Source organism: Manis javanica, chromosome 8 (genome assembly GCF_040802235.1).
Source record: "Manis javanica isolate MJ-LG chromosome 8, MJ_LKY, whole genome shotgun sequence".
Taxonomy (NCBI): Eukaryota; Metazoa; Chordata; class Mammalia; order Pholidota; family Manidae; genus Manis; species Manis javanica.
Window position 1 is genome coordinate 52341695 of NC_133163.1, and position 21542 is coordinate 52363236.

At 35.3% G+C, this 21542-nt stretch overlaps 1 protein-coding gene across 1 annotated transcript; it reads left to right on the forward strand.

Moving 5' to 3' along the window:
• Nucleotides 1-289: 289 nt before the first annotated feature.
• Nucleotides 290-1096, forward strand: RPL10L (ribosomal protein L10 like). Its single transcript, XM_017659507.3, has one exon. The coding sequence runs from the start codon at nucleotides 369-371 to the stop codon at nucleotides 1011-1013; it is 645 nt and encodes a 214-aa protein (XP_017514996.1). The 5' UTR covers nucleotides 290-368; the 3' UTR covers nucleotides 1014-1096.
• The last annotated feature ends 20446 nt before the right edge of the window (nucleotides 1097-21542 follow it).

Sequence of the window (21542 nt, forward strand, 5' to 3'; positions counted from 1 at the left end):
GTAACAAATATATATTTTATGGTAAGATAAAGCCTAGGGCAAAAGTCTGATGCTCAAGATGGAAAGCAGGAAGAAATCAACTTCTGGATCCATTGCGGCAAAGCCCATTCGTTACCCAGTAGCCTGTGGTCAAATACACCCAGTTGCTTCTCCGCTCTGCGGATGTGCCAAGTTGCTTCCCCACGCAGGCGTGGAATGTTGCAGCATCTATGGTTGGGGACCTTGTGAGAGAGTGTCTCTTGGCCCTAATTGGGGACTCTATGGTTCCTGTGTGGGAAGTTGGGCAATGTATTTAAGGCTCATGCGCAGTTGCGAGAGCCAGCGCCATTTTTCATCGACGCACAGCTGCTGAAGTTCCTTGTGTCGCTATGGGTCGCCGCCCCGCTCGCTGTTACCGGTATTGTAAGAACAAGCCATATCCAAAGTCTCGCTTCTGCCGGGGTGTGCCTGATGCCAAAATCCGCATCTTTGATATGGGTCGGAAGAAGGCAAAGGTGGATGAGTTCCCGCTCTGTGGTCACATGGTGTCTGCTGAATATGAGCAGCTCTCCTCTGAAGCCCTGGAAGCTGCCCGAGTTTGTGCCAACAAGTATATGGTGAAAAGCTGTGGCAAAGATGGCTTTCACTTACGAGTGCGACTCCATCCTTTCCACGTCATCCGCATCAACAAGATGTTGTCCTGTGCTGGGGCCGACAGGCTCCAGACCGGCATGCGAGGCGCTTTCGGAAAGCCGCAGGGCACCGTGGCGAGAGTCCACATCGGTCAAGTCATCATGTCCATCCGTACCAAGCTTCAGAACAAGGAGCACGTGATTGAAGCCTTTCGCAGGGCCAAGTCCAAGTTCCCTGGCCGCCAGAAGATCCACATCTCCAAGAAGTGGGGCTTTACCAAGTTTAATGCTGACGAATTTGAAGACAGAGTGGCTAAGAAGCGCCTCATCCCTGATGGCTGTGGAGTCAAGTACGTCACCAATCGTGGCCCTCTGGGCAAGTGGCAAGCTCTGTACTTGTGAAGTCTTGGACAGGCACCACTTCCTTTAGCCATGCTGCTCTGTCTTATGCTTACCAATAAATATTATTTACTGGCAAAAGATAAGTATTTTTAAGTTTTTTAATATTTTAAATACAAATCTAGTTTTGAGAATATAGACTAGTAGAGAAATAATTTTTATATTAATACCAGGAAGAGTTTTAATGCCAAATGATACTTTCCTTCAAATGAGAATGAAACAATTTATATGACATTTATAGAGAAACCTAGTTCTATTCTCAACCAAACTCTTAACTTGGGAGAGCCTAGGGAAATCTGTCAAAAGCTTTGTTTATAGGAGGTCATACGCTACAGAAATATCTTTACCTTGAATAAAAACAGAGAATATACAAGATTTATTGATAAAAATCCTTATTGCTTATAGGAAATAAACTTTAGTAAGGATGGAAATAATGGTAGGCATTGGTGACTACAATATCTCTGAAACTGAAGTCTATTCTTAACATGTTGCTTTTGTTTTCCTTATACATTTTTGCATATTGTTTTTAGAATTACCTATCACCTCCAGTTATCAGCCTTAGGACAAGTGAGTATCACCGCAAAAGCTTTCCCCAGACAAGCTGTACATTATCTTATACTCAGGAAATAACTCACAGAAAGGTCACGGGTTGACAACAGAGTTCATATTCTTTGTATCTGAGTCCCAGTAGAACCAACTGAAAGGAGGAAAAGACACTAAAATCAGCTATCTGAGCTCTAAAAGGACCCTAGAGAGAGCCTGCAATCTGTAGGTACTTGCCCTGCATTAGAGTTACATTGATCACACAGGTGAATTTTGTTTTATTTTAAAAACTGTACATAAGCTAAAATTTCTGGGTGTGTGTCACATTTTAAAATTACAGTTCTTTAAGTTATTTTGTCTTTCAAATCTTAATCCTACAAACAATATTTCCTGAAGAAACTAACCAATTTCAGAGTCAACACACTGAATGAAAGAAACAAAAAGTACTGAACAGTTTAGAAACAATTTAGTTTTTTACTTTAAGAAAAGTCTTTTGTTAGACCTAAAATTTTGCATCTGATCTGTTTTTTTTTTCAGGCTTTTACTGTAAAATACTTGCCACTTGTGTATTTTTAACCTAGATTGCTGTCATATGCTAATACAAACGAGGACATAAATACTAAATAATATGAATGTATAGAATCGGCTCATCAGACTCAATAGCACTTTCCCTGAAGTGTTTTACTTGATACTTTAAAACTGAGGTTTTTCTGGGAAACTAAGTCCTGTGCAATTTGTAAATGAGGGTAGACTTGAGCCAAGTCTTCTGACTCTTCTCCAGTCTGTGTACTTTTTTTTTACTACACTGTCTTTCAAAAACAAAAACACAATTTCAAATAAATCAAAATGCTAAGCAAGCACAACGAAACAAACAGTTCCTTAGTTATCTGTTAATATAAATATGATGCAACTTTAAAAATACTTTCCATCTTCATTATTCATCCTTCTCTTTGATAAAACTCCTCAAACATTTTGACCTTCAAACATGGAACTCTGTACTCACTTAATACAGGGAGGCAGCTAAGGATAAGTCCATGAATGTCCCTATCCTGAGAGACTGGTAACTATGATTATTTATGCATATATAATGTGGATAGAAAGGAAATGAAAGAGATTAAAGATTATCATATTGAAAAACTGGTAAGTAGGTACCACAAATAAGGTTTATTATTTGACATTTCCCTACAGTTTTCTATTATACACAATTATATAAATTTTATTTAATGCTGGAAGGACACTTTCACTTGTTTTTCTTAGCAAAAATCCTATTAACTTAAGTTCTACTCTAAGCCATGACTTCGTTTTTTCAGCGTTTTTCTATTTTCTGATCATTCTAGTTATTAACAAATTGATAAGACAGTTGTGCTGAAGGATAATTATATTTTTGCAGAGCTCTTCATTATCTTAAAATTCCTATTCAAAGTGGAAAATTTTACTTAGGAACATACTATCCAGTCACATATTCATAAACTACCGCAATGAAATAGAACTATCTGCCCATTTAAAATAAAAAAAAGTATTGTTAAATATATTCAAGTAAATGTTGCCCTATAAAACTATTTGAGTTGATGGAGTCTGCAGGTTTTATGGAAAATTTTGACAGACTCAGAAGATGAAGAAAACTTCAATTGGGCCATTCACTATTACCAATTTAGTTTTGAAAAGTACATTCTACAGTGATAGTTATATAATTCACCATTTCTTCCCTCCCTCAAAATATAGAATTATATTAAGCATATTTAGCCTGAAATTCTTAATTTTTTTAAAAATAAAAATTTTTATGCAAATATAAAAGCCATCTATGGCATGAATTGTCTGCCACTAACAGTAATTTCTACTTCTGCAGCTTTGTACTGCTTACCCTGATACAATTCACGTAGGGCTATTTGGTTCTCAGAGCATAACTGCTAAGTAAGGACTGAGCTGAGGGATCATTTATCCCCAGTCACTTGCCTTTATATTAATTTATAGTAATGATAGGTTTCATTTTTTTTTTTAGAGTAATGGCTTCGTTGTTTTTGTATAAATAATTACCTCTTTTTAAGAAACTGTAGAAAATAATAAAGTCAAAGGTGAATTAAATTATACCATCAATAACTCAAAATGAGATCATTCTCATGCTTAATGATGGATAATAAGGGAAAGTCTGGCATCAGAATGATTGATTTTAATCTGTTTCTTCAGTTACTTGGGCAAATTTACTTAGTATTGCCATTCCTTAATTTCCTCAGCTTCAAAATGGCTTAAGACACTATGATTATAAATTGTTTTTAGGAAATAAGATAATTCATTAAGAAAATGAATAGGATTGTGCCTGGCACATATTAAATACACAAAATGAATGTTAACTGATAACAGTTTATATTGATGTTATTGTTACAATTGTTCCTGCCTTACTAGTTCTCAGCTTCTATTTTTTGTTCTTGTAGTGTTATTATTGTTTCATGATTTTTATATTCTGAATATTCTGTTTTGCAATCATAATTCCCTCCAGTTGGGATGGTTTGAATTCTAGATTTAATTGATTTCAGCATTCTGATTTGAGTCTTTATTTTTTATTTTTGTAGTTTCCACTTTCATATTATTTGATTTTGTCAACATTTTTGGAGCTCCTTTTGAAAAACATAATAATGCCTTACCAATTATTGTCTACATAGACTTACTTAGGGAGATTTGTTTTAGCTCCTTTTTTTATTTCCCAAACTGGATTTTTAAAATCTACCTTCCTCACCTTTCTCATTCAATATTTATTTCTTATTTTCTTTCCTTCTCCTTTCATTTTTTAAAAAGAATGATTAAATAAATGGCTTTTATGACATTATTTTTATACCGTGTGATATGTGTGTGATACAGACTATTCTACCCAGACCTTCTATTTAATCTGAAAGATTATATGTAATTTCTCTAGTGTCCTTCACAAAGTTTTGTTATTTTTTTGTTCATTTAGTCTTCTTTCTGTGTGCCATAGTTTGAGGGCTGCATATTGTGAGTCTGGGGAGAGGAAATTCCGAGGCAAAATACCTCTACAAATTGAAATCAGTGAAAGTGAGAAATAAAGTTTAAAATCTGTTTATTGCTCACAAACTGCAGTCCCGGACCATCTCTCTTTCCTGCTCCAGCAGAAGCAAAACCAGCCCTACCCCTCACCTCTCAGGTACAGATAAGCCCTCTGTGGCCCAGGTAATTACCCACTGATATGGAGAAGAACTCTCCACCCCTGAGGAATGATGCAAATGCACTAAAGCCACACTTCTTTCCACCTGTGAATGCCTATTGATATGCAGATGTGCTAAAGCCAGGTGAGATATTCTGGAAATATTACAATTTTACCCACAGTGTGTACATTTTCATAGCCTCAGGATGAGAGGGGAGCCTCAGGATGAGAGGGGAGCCTCAGGATGAGAGGGGAGGAAAGGCTACTTCTAGCCTTTCGTGCATGCTAGATTCTGTTTCATCTTCTGAGATCCTATTAAACATCCTTTGCCAAGGACACTCCTCTCAGGCAGGTGTGCAGTCCACTCCTCTGGCTTTGGTGTATTTCTTCTGCTGGCCCTGCTTCGACTCAGTGCAAAACTGGAAAACTGCCTGCCGAGCTGCTGAGGATCTTCGGTGTTGGTTGGTGCTCCAACTATCAATGGATTTTCCTACAATTTTCCCTTGTGTAACTACTTATCTACTCAGTACGTTTCTCCATATTATGACATTAGTGAGACTTTTTAAAATCTCCTGTTTCTTCAGGTATTCTAAGAGTTTGGAGAGTTGGTAAGAGGTGTATTTCATAAGTGATCTTTATATCCATTATTTCTCCTCACCCCTCAAAATATTTATCTCATTAAATGATTTAGCTAGAAATTGTTAATTAAAAAAAAGCTCTGGTATATCACATGAGAATACAGTCTTCATTTTATGCCCTCTTCTCATAAATTTATGACATGCATATGACATGACACTTTCCTTAGTGGCTTTCAGTTGTATTTACTAATTCTTTATTTTATTAGGTATGGGGAAAGGAGAGTCTTTCATCTGTTTTTCTTATTTACTTATCAGAAGTCCTCTTAATGTCAGACTAAGAAAATTATCTACTTCCAGAAAGCTTAACTTTAAAGCAGTTCATATAAAAAATATGCATTCGAATGTTTGTAAACATTTCTAGTTATTTTGTATTTGTGCGGATCTGAATTATGGCCAAAATATTACTATTAAAAATGAAGCGATTTTAATATAAATTCTAAAAGTATCAATTTTGTCCTTGTGGCCATGCAGAATCTTTATAACTTATTTTTACAAATAATTACTTAATCAGTTAAGTCTGCATATTTAATTATGTAAGTTAAATAGGCTTCTGAAAGTTACTGATCAAGAGATACTTTTGTGCTCCAAATATTTAAATAATAGGACCATATTTACAGTAGAAAGTATTGTATTTTGAGAATCACATCATTAAATTCTTCAAGGGTTCTACTCCTAAAACTCCTTGTTGTCCTCAAATTGTTCACTAATAAAGAGAAATATAAGAGGTTGTGGAGGAGGATGGCATCTTTTAAGCAAATGAAGACTTCTTAAAGGAGCAGCTATTTCTTCCTCTTTGGTAATGGTGATTTTCTTTTGCGTGAATGTTGAGTCATTGAACAACAACTACAAGGTGATACTAGTGGTAGGGACCGGCAGGAGACCCAGAACTGAGAAACAGAGTGTCAGGGGACATCTCTCATCCCAGGCTCAGGAACAGTAAGAATGACACTTAAATTTCCTATGACGTGGCACAACTCTGGTTTTTTAAGCTTAAGCAACATTGTTGATTCTAAAGCCCCTTCTGCAAGAGTATTGCTTATTGGGAGGGAACCATAGCAGCAAGAAGGGGCCCTTTTCTTAAATTCTATAAATTAAAAAATTTATATCTAAAATGCTGTGTGCGGTGTGGTGGCTTTTTATCACGTTATCTTACATAAGCTGAAAATATGTTTCCCAGAATTTCTACCTCCATAGAATACTTCATCGCAAAGGAGATTTTCATGATATTTAAAAGCCAGAAGTGAAGCTGTAACAGTTCTACTCAAAGCTAGTGCAGAGCCCCAGGCACCACTGCAGGTCATGGATGTTGTGGATGACATGCTGACTCACCTCTTTGTAGGACGGCAGCGATCTGACATCAGTCCGTCCAGCCCCTGCTATGTCTTACCTGTTTCTTTCTCTGAGACGCAGGCCAGGCATGTGCGCAGCTGTGCTGAAGGGCACAAACTGTGTAAAATCACATGGTTGGAGTCAGCTGTACTGACAGATCTAGATTCCAGATTGTCCTGGTGGGGTTCAGTTTGTCCCGTGGGATCAGGTTTCTCCATATTTCTCTTCACTTTGCACTGAGATTGTTTTTCTCCCTAATTGCCTGTTTTTCCTGACTTGTAGTGACTTCAGGGCCACTGCAAGGAGAAAGACAACAGCATTCAGTAGACTTTCTTCGTGGCCTCTGGTGCCTTATATCTGATCCCTTATTAGAGTAGGTAGACAGCTAGACATAAGCAGGGAGAGAGTGGGGAGTTCGGTCAGATGCTTGCTTACTTTCCACACATTCTGTACAAGCTGTTCCCGTGGGATGGGGAATAAGGGTATAGTAAATAGACCTGCCAGAACTGGCTGCTTCTGAGACAGGGACTGTGGGTTTAGGCAGAGTATTGTAAAGGCCTCCGAAAAAAAAAGCAAAGCAAGATAATTACAGAACAATGTAACAATGTGCAAAGAAGTCCCTATTGAAACTGTGTTACGCATTATGCAAAGTCAAGGTCACACTAATTCTCTAGGGTAAAGATACCAGACTAGGAATATAGACATCTTCAGTGAGATCAGTTAAAGCTCAAAAGGCCAGGAACAACTTGGCCTAGAATGTTATAGTGTTCCACAAATAAAGAAGAGTATCTCAGCATAATCTGTGACTTCACTGTAAACAGCCCTAGCAAACAGACAACAACCCAGCCCACCTTGGGGGCAGGGCAGGTGGTACAAGTCTGTACCCCTAGCCCTTTATCCACATTCCTAAAAATCCTCAACCGACTATAAATACCCTAGACAATGCACCATCACGGACTCTCTTGTCACTCCAGGAGCTCTGTCCTATCACTGTATCTCTAAATAAAAGCTTCTCCCCAGCTCTCCTACCTTGAGCATTTGCTAAATTCATTCTTTGACTCCACAAAGAAGAACCCCGACATCATTTTCAACATGGAGGAGAAGTTGACCCTGACTTCACCTTCAAATACAATATACATTCATTAACATAGTAAAATTCATGCCCCTCCATAACATAGTAAAAATCCTGCCTCCCTGTGCCATGACATTTCCCAGGAGAACCAAATTCAGTCAGAAAACCTCCCCCCTTGATGTGTGGGTGGAGCAAGTCTGACCTCCAGGAAGACTACCTGCTCCCTTAGAAACCTAATCTCTCTTGGTGAATGTTTATCTCCCTTCATATAACAAAGGCTCCCTATTGTTTCTTTGGTGAAATGTCCCCTGGGTCTGCCTGCACCCCAACTGTCTGGGTGCATATTTTCTCTACTTTCAACTCCAAATCTCCAAATAAACTCTTCATGGTCAAAGAATTTTCTGTCTGTTATTGGATTCTTTCTTGCAACATGACCAAGGACCTGTCTCTGGTAACACACCCATTATCCCCATGAGAACTATTTTCCCAGCCATTCCCATTATCCTGCAAACACTAATTCCTATAATATCTTATTCCGTGTTACTCTTAGTACTTCTGCTTCCCTGAGCAAACGCTGATAACAGGAATGATCATTAAAATCAGGAAAATTAGTTTGGCATATCTATTGAAAAAGCAAATGTTTGGGGATAGATAAATGTGTTTGAATCCTGGTTCTGCTCTCTACTGTTCCTATTACCTTGAGCAATTTATTGAGAAACTTCCAGGAACTTCAAAATAATCCCCATTATAAAATGAGGATTATTATAACAATTGTGAAAACATGGACTTAGAACATTTTCTGGGACATAGTACACTCTGAATGTTGCTTATTATTATTAATATTTATTAAATAATTAGAACTTAAAATGAGTTCACTGTATATTAGCTATGCTTATTAATATAATTACACTGACTATGAAATCTAAACTGTATCTACTTTTAATTGAAGAATCTCAAAATCTCTTGATATCTTTAAAATTCATGTTTGAAGTACACACTGTACCTATTGTTTCTATGTAAGCTTAACTTCAGGATGAAGCATTTGAATCCAAACATGAAAATTTTTAATACCCATCATACCCAGTATGCTCTGGTAGGTTATATATCTGATTTTCTACTGAAAACACATAAAATTTCTGTGAAATAACTATTGCAGTTTATGCAATTTGGCCATATTACATTTTACTACCCACTAATATATTATTTAAAGCATTTAGATATAATTTTAATTATATAAGTGACTATTTGTATGTATTAGAAAAAATATTAAAAAGTAATTATTTTTATACTATATGAAGATACAAAAATATACCATATATGAGATACAAAAATAATTTACTATTTCTAACATAAGTTATAGCAGCATATTGGTATATATTATTTTATACCATGGACCATCTTAATGATCCGTGAAAAGTTATGATTAAGTTAGAGAAAGCATTTTTATTCATGATCATTCATTTTAAGAGTATATTAAAATGTAAGAATAAAATATATAAATAAAAATCATAAAAAGCAGACTCCAATTATAAGGTCATATAGAATGCTGGCCTAGGCATTGTCTGTGATTTGGACTTACCCAGCAGTGCAACCAATTAATGCATAAGTACAGTAAGTCTTCAGGTCAGATTCTGATTCATAAACATCCTCTCTCTGTCTCTGTGTATATATATATCTCTACATGTATATGTATATATACACACACACACAGTTGAGATTGTCAGTAAGTCAGTACTCTAGCAAATTCAGTAGTTTCATATTCCATCCAATTTAATCACATGCCAATCAACTAAGAGAGGAAAAAAGGAAGAATCACTTCTTCTGGGACAGAATCTTTTACATATAAACTATTTGTTTAAATTGTGATATTTAACACATTGAGCATTATGCTTTGGACTTGTAGAAGATAAAAAGAATTATTATACTGATAACATGTTACCATATAATAAGAAGGAATCAGAATTTATTTATAAAAGATCTGGTTAAGCTTACTCCTAACTGATTACAATAATGCCCCTGAGGAGTCTTGTAACAAAATGCAGTCTGAATAATGTAGTGAGTTCATTATTACCAACCAAAAACTAATGGATCTGTCATGTAAATATGAAGTAGCTATGTGGAAGTTAAATAACATTTCATCTTAAGATGGATGTGCTATTAGATTAAATATGTTTCATTTATTAGGTAAACCTGCATATTTTGAATATAGCAGGATATAGCAGACTGAGACAGAGGAAATCTGGAAATAAAATCACTGGAAGGGGACTTCAATTCCATCTGAAAAGTAGAACACTATAAACAAAGAATATGGAGACAGATAACCCTTGGTAAGCAGTTATTATAATTGAGATACAGTTTCAAAAAGTTCTAAGCATCTTTATAGGCTAGTGGAGAAAGGCTGTGGAAATCCCAAGACCAATTCTCAGTGAAAGAAAGATCTGTCAGCATATATTAGAACATAAGTCTTGAAAACTGGAGTTAGCTACAGGATTTCAGCTCCTGAAAAACCTATCATCAAGGCTAAAACCCTCAGGTCTGGAAAAAGGGCTATCAGTATAGAGATTGATCAACTTATCAAAATGGGGCTCCTGACCATGGGATGCATTCCTGCCTTTATACAGGGGTAAAAAGAAGTCCTTGCCCTAGTCCATGTCCTTTTGAGGATACCAAATAATGCACAGATTTCCGGGCATGCAAGTGCAAGAAACTCTCTAGGGAAAATACCTAGGTATAGAATTGGAGGGAATAGACTGGCTCAGCTTCATCAGATAACGCTAAATCATTTTCCAAGAAGACTTCAATGTACACTTCCACTAGCAAAGTATGAAAGTACTCATTCCCAAATGTTAACAATCATTTCTTGACTTTTTAAACTTTTAAACAATCTCATAACTTTAAAATGATATAATCGGCATTTCTTCGAATAGCTTTTTACATCTTTTCAAATGCGTTTTTGGCCTTTTTTCTTCTAAATAATGTATTCTCTCTTTTGTCAGTGCTTTGCAAGGCTGTTTGTGTTTCGACTTTGGATTGACACTTTTTCTGAATGCAAAACCTTTATTTATTTTATATGTTGCTTTTATCTCCTGCTTATATGTGGCTTACCTTTTTGATCATTTTAGAGTATTTTTCATGAACTAAAATACAGTTTAGTGTGTTTGGATTTATCAGTCATTCCCTCCATTGTTTTTACTTTTTATATTTTAAGAAGTATTTTTCTATTTCTTAATTATAAACACATTTTATATTTTCTTTTAATGCTTTCATAAATTTGCTTTCATAAATTTTTTAAGTATGCAATCTGGAGTTAACTTTTGTGTGTGATATGAGAAGAATCTAATTTTAAATTATGAATTAACAATTGTCCTATGCCATTTACTGAAAAGTCCATCATTTTCCATGAATTTATGGACTTAATTCTGGGTTTGTTCTTCTGGCTCATCAGACTATCTTTCTTATCATGACTATATAATAAATCTTGGTACTGTAGGGCTATTTCCCCTCCTTTTTTTTTTTCAATACTTTTGCACTTCCATATTAAGTTGAGAATCAGCTAGCCAATTTGGAAGAGAACATGTTGGTATTTTTATTATAATTGCATTGATTCTATAGACAAAGATGGACCAATACATATGGTGTTATATTTCTTTCCCATAACATGCTATCTCTCTCTATTTTGATTTTCTTAAAGTCATTCAATAAAATTTCATAATTTTTCTATTAAGAAAACTTAGCAGATTTATTCTAAGAAGACATAATTTTATTGCTATTATAAACCTATAACTTTTAATTCACATTTTTAAATCTTTAATTACTGGTATGGAGAAACACAACTGAATTTTATTGATTGATCTTTTAACAGGTAACCTTGTTAAACTCTTCTGTTTATTCCAATGATTTATCCTTTAGTTTCTTTTGTATTTCATATTTTGTACAGAGGCAGTCACATCTTCTGCAAGTTATGATAGCTTTCTTAACAATCCAATCTTTATACATTTTTCTGTTTTTAGTGTGTTTATTAGGGCCTCCAATATGATGTTAAGTAGAAGTGGAGGGAGGAGGTACTTTAGCTCAGGTCCCTCAGAAAGTAGAGCTTGAGATGATGCTCCTCTTGTGAGGTGAAAGCCCACAATGGTAGATGTGGCAAATAAAAGGAAGTGAAACAAGGTAAGATGCAAAACAGCAAAATACAATAAATATAGTGTGTTTAAAATGAGCCACAAAGAGACCTAGCAGATATTACATTAAATGTGTTAGCTTATATCCACACAAAAACCTGTTCCAGAAAAGGAAGAAGTACATGTCAGAATCTTCTCCAAAAGAGGAAGACAAAAAGGAATTAATCTAGCCCCCTCCTGTTTCTCAGTTTTCATTGGCCAAGGTTCTCCAACGATTGAACTTTTGTTTAATTTGTGTTATGCTGTGGTTGTTCTGGAAGCCAGATTCCATGTCCCATGCTGTGTGGTATTTAGCCTGAGTCTAAAAATGAAGGGATGCTAATCAAGAGGAAGAAGAGGGTCAAGAGACTCTAAGAAGCCCATAAGGCTTATAATCCAATAAAGCAAGCATCTTTGTTCTGTTCTTGATCTGGGGACTGATTCTAACATTTATCTTCAGCTTTATATTTGCTATATGATATAATAGATAAATCATTTGGATTAAGGAAATTCCTTTGTATTTCAAGGTACAGATTTTATCAAGAATGAATGTTACAAAAGATATACAGATGCCAAATAAGCATATGAAAAGATACTCCACCTCATATATCACCAAGGAAATGCAAATTAAAACAATGAAATACCACTGCACACCAAGCAGAATGGCCAAAATCCCAAACACCAAATGCTGGTGAAGATGGGAACAACAGGAACTATCATTCTGCTGGAGAGAATGCAAAATGATACAGCTACTTTGGAAGACAGTTTGGTGGCTATATACAAAACTAAACATACTCTTACCAGTAAAGCTCCAGCAGTCTTGCTCCTTGGTATTTATCCAAAGGAGTTAAAAACTTATGTCCACACAAAAACCTACTCATGGATGTTTACACCAGCTTTATTCATAATTGCCAAAACTTGGCAACAACCAAGATGTCATTCCATAGGTTAATGGTTAAATAAACTGTAGTATATACAGACATAGGAATATTATTCACTACAGAAAACAAATGGGCTATCGAGCCATTAAGACATGGAGGAGCCTTAAATGCATATTATTAATTGAAAGATGTCAATATGAAAAGACTACATAGTATTTGATTCCAACTATATGACATTATGGAAAAGGTAAAACTGTGGTGAAATTAAAAAGATCATTGTTAACCTGGGACTGGGTTTGCTTGGAAGAATGAGTAGGTGAAGCACAGAGGATTTTTTAAGGCAGTGAAAATACTCTGTATGACATTATAATGATGGATACATGTCATTATACATTTGTGCAAACTCATGGAGTGTACAATATGAAGAGTGAACCATGAACTATGGACTTTGGGTTCTTGTGATGTGTCAATGTAGGTTCACCAACTGTAACAAATTTACTACTCTGGTGGGGGATATTGATAAGGAGGAGGCTATGTGCATGGGGGTAGGGAGTGTATGGGAAATCTCTGTATCTTCCATTCACCTATGCTTCCATCCTAAAACTGCTCTTAAAAAATAGTCTTTAAAAAAGGAACGTTGAATTTTATTAGATTTAAATTATATTAATGTATTTATTATTTGGGGGCACTTATTTTTCCTCTTCTCTGAAATGACTGTCTCTCCATTATTTCTTATAGAGCTAATAGTCACATGCCTTTTGAATTGGGGTAGTTCTACGTATCTACCAGATTGTAATCTACTCTCAGCTTTACAGGTTGAATTCAACATTTACTTTTGGTTTTATAAATACTTGATAAATTACAAAAGTGGTATTACAGATCACTGAGTAAATGAGGGACTGTTCAATACATGGAGCTATAACAATTGATAACCTTTAGTTTAAAAATGAAATTACTTTTGGTAATTGTGACTTATTCACAGAGGATTATAAAAATATATACAGAATTTAAAGACTAATTACAAAAAGAAAACATCAGCCAGATTAAGAAATAAACACTGCCAGTATCTTAGAAATAGCCTGTTTATCATTCACAGATCCCATTTCTTCCATCCTCCTTAAAGAGCCCCTTGTCCTGGTGTTTATAATAGTAATTCCTTTGCTTTTTTGTTTTCTATCAATGTTCGTATCTGTAATACTACATAGTGTTACCTATTCTTATTTATGTAAACAAAATCTCAATGGTTCTATTGTTTATTTGCCTCTATGAAACTCCTTACTTTTCTTTGACTTCTTATTAAAGAATGTTCTCTTTATTGCAAAAGTCGAAATAAAATCATAAAACCGTCTACTTTATGCATTTTGTCTTACACACACACACAAACACACACACACATAGAGCTTTAAAAGATGAGAAGGGAAAAAAATGTTTTAAGCAAGCAAAAAAGTAGATTTAGATAGACAAATACAGCTTTGTATTGTTAATTGTGACATCTGTGTTGAGATAATTTTCAAAAATGGTAAATTATAATTCCCATACTGATATAAATATGAATACATGCTAGATATATTTTTTAATTCTTAATGAGGAAACCAGAAAGATGTTATAATATGTTCAAAAAAGTATCTAAAGAACAGATATATTTATATAGCAGGAATATTAAAATGAATGTATAAATGTATAAAGCTAACTTCTTCCACAGTGAGGGGCAGCAGGGAGGAAGTCCATTGAACTGCTGCCTGACAAGTCAGTTTGTATGTCTAAGGATGCTCTTGGTTAGCTACAAATTATAGATTTGTAAAATGGCTCACATGAAAGCAAATCTCATAAACTTGAATGGTGTGCTAAAGACAATGAATAGTTTTTCATTGAAACAATAACTTTTTCTATAGTGATGTTAGTTTTTTAGTCATGTTCACATAGGTGACCAATATTGTCACACATAGATGACCAATATTGTCACATTTAACACAATAGATTGCTATGTGTGATGAACATTGCAATAATAATTTTTTCCCTTTTGTTATTATGTCTCCTTTCAAATTATTCAAAATCTCATATTAGTCTTTTCCTATTACATTTTATGTTACACTCACTGTGTAATATGTCCAACTTCATTTTATTCTTCTTTCTCATAAAGCTATTCAGACTTGAAGTGAAAACTTTGTAGTGATTCTGCAGCTCAGAGCCAAAGGAGCAGAGAAAGTCCCTCTTTGCTTCATAAATGATGCATTTCAAGAATAGACATGAGAGCTATTATTGTATGATTGTAATGTGAATTTGTAACTCTGGGCATTTTGAAGTGGTATTTTTTTTTAATGGTGACATACCCTTCCTGCATCACAGGGCTAGTATTTCAAGACTGCTCTTGTTTATAAATGAAGACATTTTAATTTAATTTCAGGGAAAGGCTTTTGTTTAAGCAATTAAAGACCACTTTTGAATTTTATTATAAGTCATCACTAACTCAGAATACCGGTTTTACTAATTTGTTTTCAAATGTACAGGAGGACCCAAGTAAAGGGTTGAATATAGTGTAGGAGAGGGTCCTCCCTCCTCCTCACCATACATCTAAGGCCCTTCTGCCTGAGTTCATTGCCTCATCTTTTAGTTTATTCCTTTGTTTGTTGCCTTAATATTTTATAATCCAGTCTTTTCTTTTTCCTCTGGCAAGTGAGCTCATATACACAGAGCTTATGAATTTCTGTGGGCAGTTGGCTAAAGCAGGGGTCATGAGCATGGATCTTGTTTCCCATCTTCACCACTCAGTAGTTGTGCAAGTTCCAGAATGTTATTTTCTTCTTATGTAAAATTGAAGACAAAGTTAAAATGAGATTATTTCTGTAAAGTGCTTCATACAGTCATTAAAAATACTAAATAAATACTAGGAATATTATATCACAATTCCCTGATTACCCCTTACCCTTGTTCTTGGGCCCTTCTGTATCTTTGAATGCAAAATGAGAAAATTAGTACTACAAGAAAAAAATAATAATATAATAATGGCTGATATTTATTGAGAATTCACTATATCAACATATTATTTTTTTATGTCTCTAAAAGGAAAATTTTTTTTGAATAAAACGTATTTGTAATTTAATTTTTTTGTAGATAACTTGAGAAACTTGAGATATAAATCACATACTATACAATTCACACATTCAAAATGATATCTGTTTTTAAAACCACTAATTCTGGGCTTACTCTTGTGTGTGTGTGTGTGTGTGTGTGTGTGTGTGTATGTGTGTGTGTGTATACACACACACATATATATATATCTTTTTTTTTAAGTATCATTGATACACAATCTTAAGTTGGTTTCACAACACAACACAACACAACACAGTGGTTCAACATTTACCCATATTATCAAATCCTCTCCCCCTCCAGTGCAGTCACTGTCCATCCACATAGTAAGAATACAGAATCATTAACTATAGTCTCTGTGCTGTACTATCGTCCCTGTGGGCAACCTATATTGTGACTGCGAATTATTGTGTCCCTTAATTCCCTTCTGGTTCCCTCTCTGCCCTCCCCAATCCTTCTCCCTTGGTAATCACTAGTCCCTTCTGGGTGTCTATGAGACTACTGCTATTTTGTTCTTAGGTATATTTTTAAATAAACCTAATTAGGATATAGTCAATTTCAGTCTGTATAAAGGAAGAAAACACACTTATTTCCTCTCTGTATAAGAGACACGCAAGTCTAGGAAGTATATTAGACACTGTTTTAACTGTCAGGAAAAAAGGACTATTTCTCAGCCTGTATTACTATTTAGTATTCTCAAAATCATTTCTCCATCTATTTCAAGAGCTATCCTGCTTTGACACATTTCCCTGCATACCTCTTGTTAAAAAGGAAGACATTCATGTATTTTTCAACTAAATGTTTCAAATGCCTCTCTGAGAAGTCAATCTGTGACCCAAACACACTTCTATCATACTTGTTTTCAAAAGTGAAACATTTTACAAGTAAAAATGCTGATTTTAGATTAAAGGACAATGTCAATCTTGTCCAAATATATTTATTTTAAGCAAAATGTACCAGTTGAGTTGATTCTTCGCTACACAACCCTTGGGATATAATTGAAATAATAATACAACATAGGCACAAAGTTTTTAGGTGAGCAGGATTGTGAGTTAAATTGTGATTTCTAATACTAAGTGAAATAGCAACGAGAGGCTGTTGACTAGTGAGTAGCTATAGAAGTTTATAGAAATCTTCTGGTTTACAGATTTTACCTATGATATTAAACACAAAATACAATTTTACATGAACTTTGATTTATGGAAAAAAAATCCATGAAAGAGAAAATTTAAGGTTCAGTATATTATGAACAGTCATATCAAAAACAATTCATAGTTGCCTTTAATGGAGTTTTTCTATTTGCAAACTCTTAAACCCAAAAGCTTTAGCATCTTATTTATTGTATTGAACATAGAAAATCTTATTGAATACAACATAGGTCTCTTGATAGAAAAATTTCATTGTGTTTGATAAAGTAAGTGCCAGAAATTTCTGTGCACAAAGATTTTTTTCCCTCTGTTAATATCAAAGTTCTTATCTGTAAGTTTTTGAGATCACTAGTTGCTAAGAAGAGAGATTGATAAAGTAAAACTTTTTTCCTTTAAAGCACTATTACTATTTTTAAGAAGACATTTGCTCCAAAGACAAGTGTGACTTCTATCTAAAATCTATTTTAGGTAAAAACTTTATCATTTTTCCCCCTTTATATTGTAAAGTTGGTTGGGCAAGTATTATATAAAAACAACAGAATAAAAGTAGAAAAAGTCAAAACTGAAGATAGGTGAAAGTCCTTCATTTTGCAGTTAATCTGAGGGTTAAAAACAAAAACAGAAAGCTAATCTATATTCCTGTAACTGTAAAACCGGAGGGCCTACCTAGAAGGACGAAGTCTTATGAAAATGGTATAAGGTAGAAAGTGGGTTTCAGAGTAAGCTAGATTTAGTCTCAAAAATATCTAGGTCAGGGTTATTGTGAAAGTAACTAGTGAGAAATAGCAATCAGACAAAGAGTATTTGATAGCTAATATGGAAAGAGCAAAACTACCAGATAAGCAGAGGAAAAAAACACTGTTCTCGCTCCCAGTAATGGCTCAGCAGTTTTCTAGCACGCTAAAACTAGCTGTAATCACACATTTTCGTTTGCTACTCTCTATCACCCTGATGGCCAATTTATCCACAGTCGCATATTTACAGGCCTGTTTACGGGATTGAAATTCTTCACCAGAGTTGATGCTACATTGCCTTGGAGCACTATAGGGTTTAATTGAACCAGCGTGAAAGAACTGATGAATGGCTTTGCTTGCAGCGAAGGAAGTGGTGCAGGGCAGAATTTCAATGGAAGATTTTAGCCAATACTTAGTGGCTGGGATACAAAATTGCCAACTATTGAAGTGTTATCTTCTTTCTTTCTTAGCATACATGTGCCTAATTATTATTTTCTCTTCCACATCCCAGTTTTACTTCCGGAATTGTTTGCTTTGCCTTCCACCCTCAGCTCAAGTTGATGTGGCAGGGCCAGACTGGATTGCAAACCTCAGTCTTTTTACTTTACTGTGCCTCATTAAAATATCCCAAAGGAATAGTATTTTCAGATTGCTGCCACTCATGGGGTTATTGAGACAGAACATCGTAAATCAACTGTTACCAAATTGTGTATACCTTACATATGCCTTGTTTTGGGACTGCTCAGACAGTACACCACATGTTTGTCTTGTTACATGCTTTTCTGTCTATTTCTTTCAGCTCTTTGTTTACTGAAGTTCTTTCTTTTCCTGTGTAGGCAGGTTTCAGCACAAAGTATGTACTATTCCACTGGGTTTTTCCCCTTTACCCATCCTCATGGTCACAGTCCCCCTTTCCTGATATGTTGCTTTTTTGTTTTGTTTCTCTGTAGTGATAATTTTTAAAATCTCATAAAAGACTTATTTGTACAAAGTATTTCCTGCAAATCAACAGTTTCCCAAACATTTGTTTATAGTCTTGAGGTATCAAAATTTGATCCTCTCCAAATTTTTCTGAGACAGGGACGATGGGTGTAGTCAGAGTAGGGTGAGGCTCTGGGGAGTGGGGGGGGAAGCAGGGCGGAATATTTACAGACAGAGCAATGTAACAATGGGCAAAGAAATCTCTACTGAAACTCTGTGCTAAGCATTATGCAAAGTCAAGGTCACACTAATTCTCTAGGGTAAAGATATAGACATCTTCAGTGAGATCAGTTAAAGGTCAAAAGGCCAGGAGCAATTTGGCCTGGAATGTTTGAGTGTTCTGCAAGGGTATCAGCACAACCCGTGACCCCGATGTCAGCCCTGGCAATCAGACTATGACCCAGCCCACCTTGAGGACAAGGGCAGGTGGTACAAGTCCACACCCCTGTCTTTTTTTTTGATGTTCTCGAAAAATCCTCAATTGCCTATAAAACCCCTTGACAATGCACCATCACAGACTCTCTTGTCCCCTCCAGGCGTGAGCTGGGAGCTCTGTCCTTTCACTTTATATCTAAATAATAGCCTGTACCTTGCTCTCCTACCTTGAGTGTTTGTGAAGTTCATTCTTCGGCTTCAAGAACAAGAACCCCGGCATTACTTCCATTATGCTTTTCTCTTTCTCTTATTTAATGGAGTTATTTTCATTGTATTCCTCTTGTTCCTATGTAATCAAAGCTAACCAGAGTTATATTTGTTTTCTTTCTGTTTCTTTAATGTTCTAACACTCACTTGTTACTTTTAACCTTGTCTTCTCAGATTGTATTGAGTGGTAGAAAAGTGAATAATGGAAATGACATCTCCACTTAATTTGGTGTGCTATGTAACACAGGCATATTTATTTTTCTCTACCATCTTACTAGAAGTGGAAATAATTTTTCATTGGTATTTTGTTTCTTCTTCCACTGAGTATTGTATTCCAATATTGTGGTTCCATTCCACCTTTGTACTTTGATCGTCTTTTCTCTTTTCCTAGTCTCCACATTTCAACTATAAAATTAAATTTCGCTTTGCTTTAATGCTTCCTGGATTTGTTTCAGTGTTTTCTCTGATTTTTCATTCTATTCCACCTCTCCATCTCTTTTGGGCATGGCTTCAAATTTGTCCTCCTTAAGCACCATCTCTCCTTCCTTCCTTCCCTCTTACTCTACCTTTATTTCTTCTTATCTGATTGTTTCTTGTCAATTATGATTTGCTTTAACCTTTTGACCTTTTTACTTATCATCAGCAGTTATGTCTTCTGATTTCTCTGCTTTTTAATTTACCTGCCTAAATCAAATTCCACAAACTATTGCCTGAATTCTACCCTGCAGTTTTTATGCCTCTGTTCACGTCCTACTTTTTGTGTTTAGTACACAAATATTCATTCAAGACATAGTAACTACAGAATATGTCCTCAACTCATTTTTATGGCTCAGTTGAACCATCTGGTCATTTTCTCTTCCATATTTATAGAGATATCATCTAATAATCTGGTGAACCTTAAGAGTAGAAGTAAGAATGGTGAAAATGCCATGAATGCCCTTTCTCTTTGCCTTGGAGCTTATCAAAATTACTTTGGAAGATTTTTTTAACCTAATGTTCAGAAAATCACTTTGTACATAACTTTGGGGATTTGCTCTATAAATTAGCTGATTTCTTCATTGTTTACTTGATTCATAATCTCGCTACAACTTCCTCTACTTCTTCCCCTTTTTTCTAGGAATGAACCAGAATATGAAGGATAGAAAGTACCTGCTTAGGCAAAGCTGACATCCTTCAAACCATCACTTTAATAAGACTAAGTATGCCTTTTCTGTATGAAATACTTATATTTTGAAAAAAAATTAAACATATTTTTAACCAAGCAAGGAAATATTAAAGTCACATAGGCAAAATATGATCAAAAAGAGAAGGATTCCAATATGGAGAAAAACTGGAAACCATCATAGTGATTGAATATGGAATATTATTTTCTCTTGATTACTTCTTTCCTACTCAAACTTGCTTGTTTTTCTTGGAATTTATTTTTATTTCTTGCTTTACATCTAAATAAAATTAAGAATAAGTCATCATGTTTCTCCTGAATGCTACTGCTAGCCTTTAAGAAAACTACATTTTCTATCTAACCTCTGAGATAATAGAAAAAATATATATATTGGTCTCTGCCCCAATTCCTGGCAAAGAGCTCTCAAAACCCTTATAAATTCCTAAGTGATAAGAACTCCAGAAGCATCTTTTGTTCTAATATTTGGTCTTTGACCCCCTGACACAGGGGTCCTAACCCTTGCAAAGTCCTAAGAGATAAGAGCCCTGGGAGTATCTTTTGTTCTAAGTAGTGACTCTGGGTGGGCTCCTGCAAGGGGGCTGGCCATCAGAAAGACCATAGCATGAGTAGAAGTTTGGAGTTTTCAGCCCTACCCTCATCCTTCAGAGAAGGGAGAGAGGCTGCAAATGGAGTTAATTGGCCATGACTACATGAGGAATACAGGGGTCAGAGAACGTCCAGATTGGTGAACACATCCATACGTTGGGAAGGTGATACAACCCAGTTCCGTGGAGATAGAAGCTCTTGAATTTCAGATTCTCCCAGACCTCACCCTGTGTATATCTTTATCTGGCTGTTCATCTGCATCCTTTATCATATCCTTTAATAAACTGATAAACATACATGTTTCCCTGAATTCTGTGAGCCAGGCTAGCAAATTAATCCAAGCTGAGAAGGGGATTGAGGGAACCTCTGATTTATGGCCAGTTGGTCAGAAGCACAGG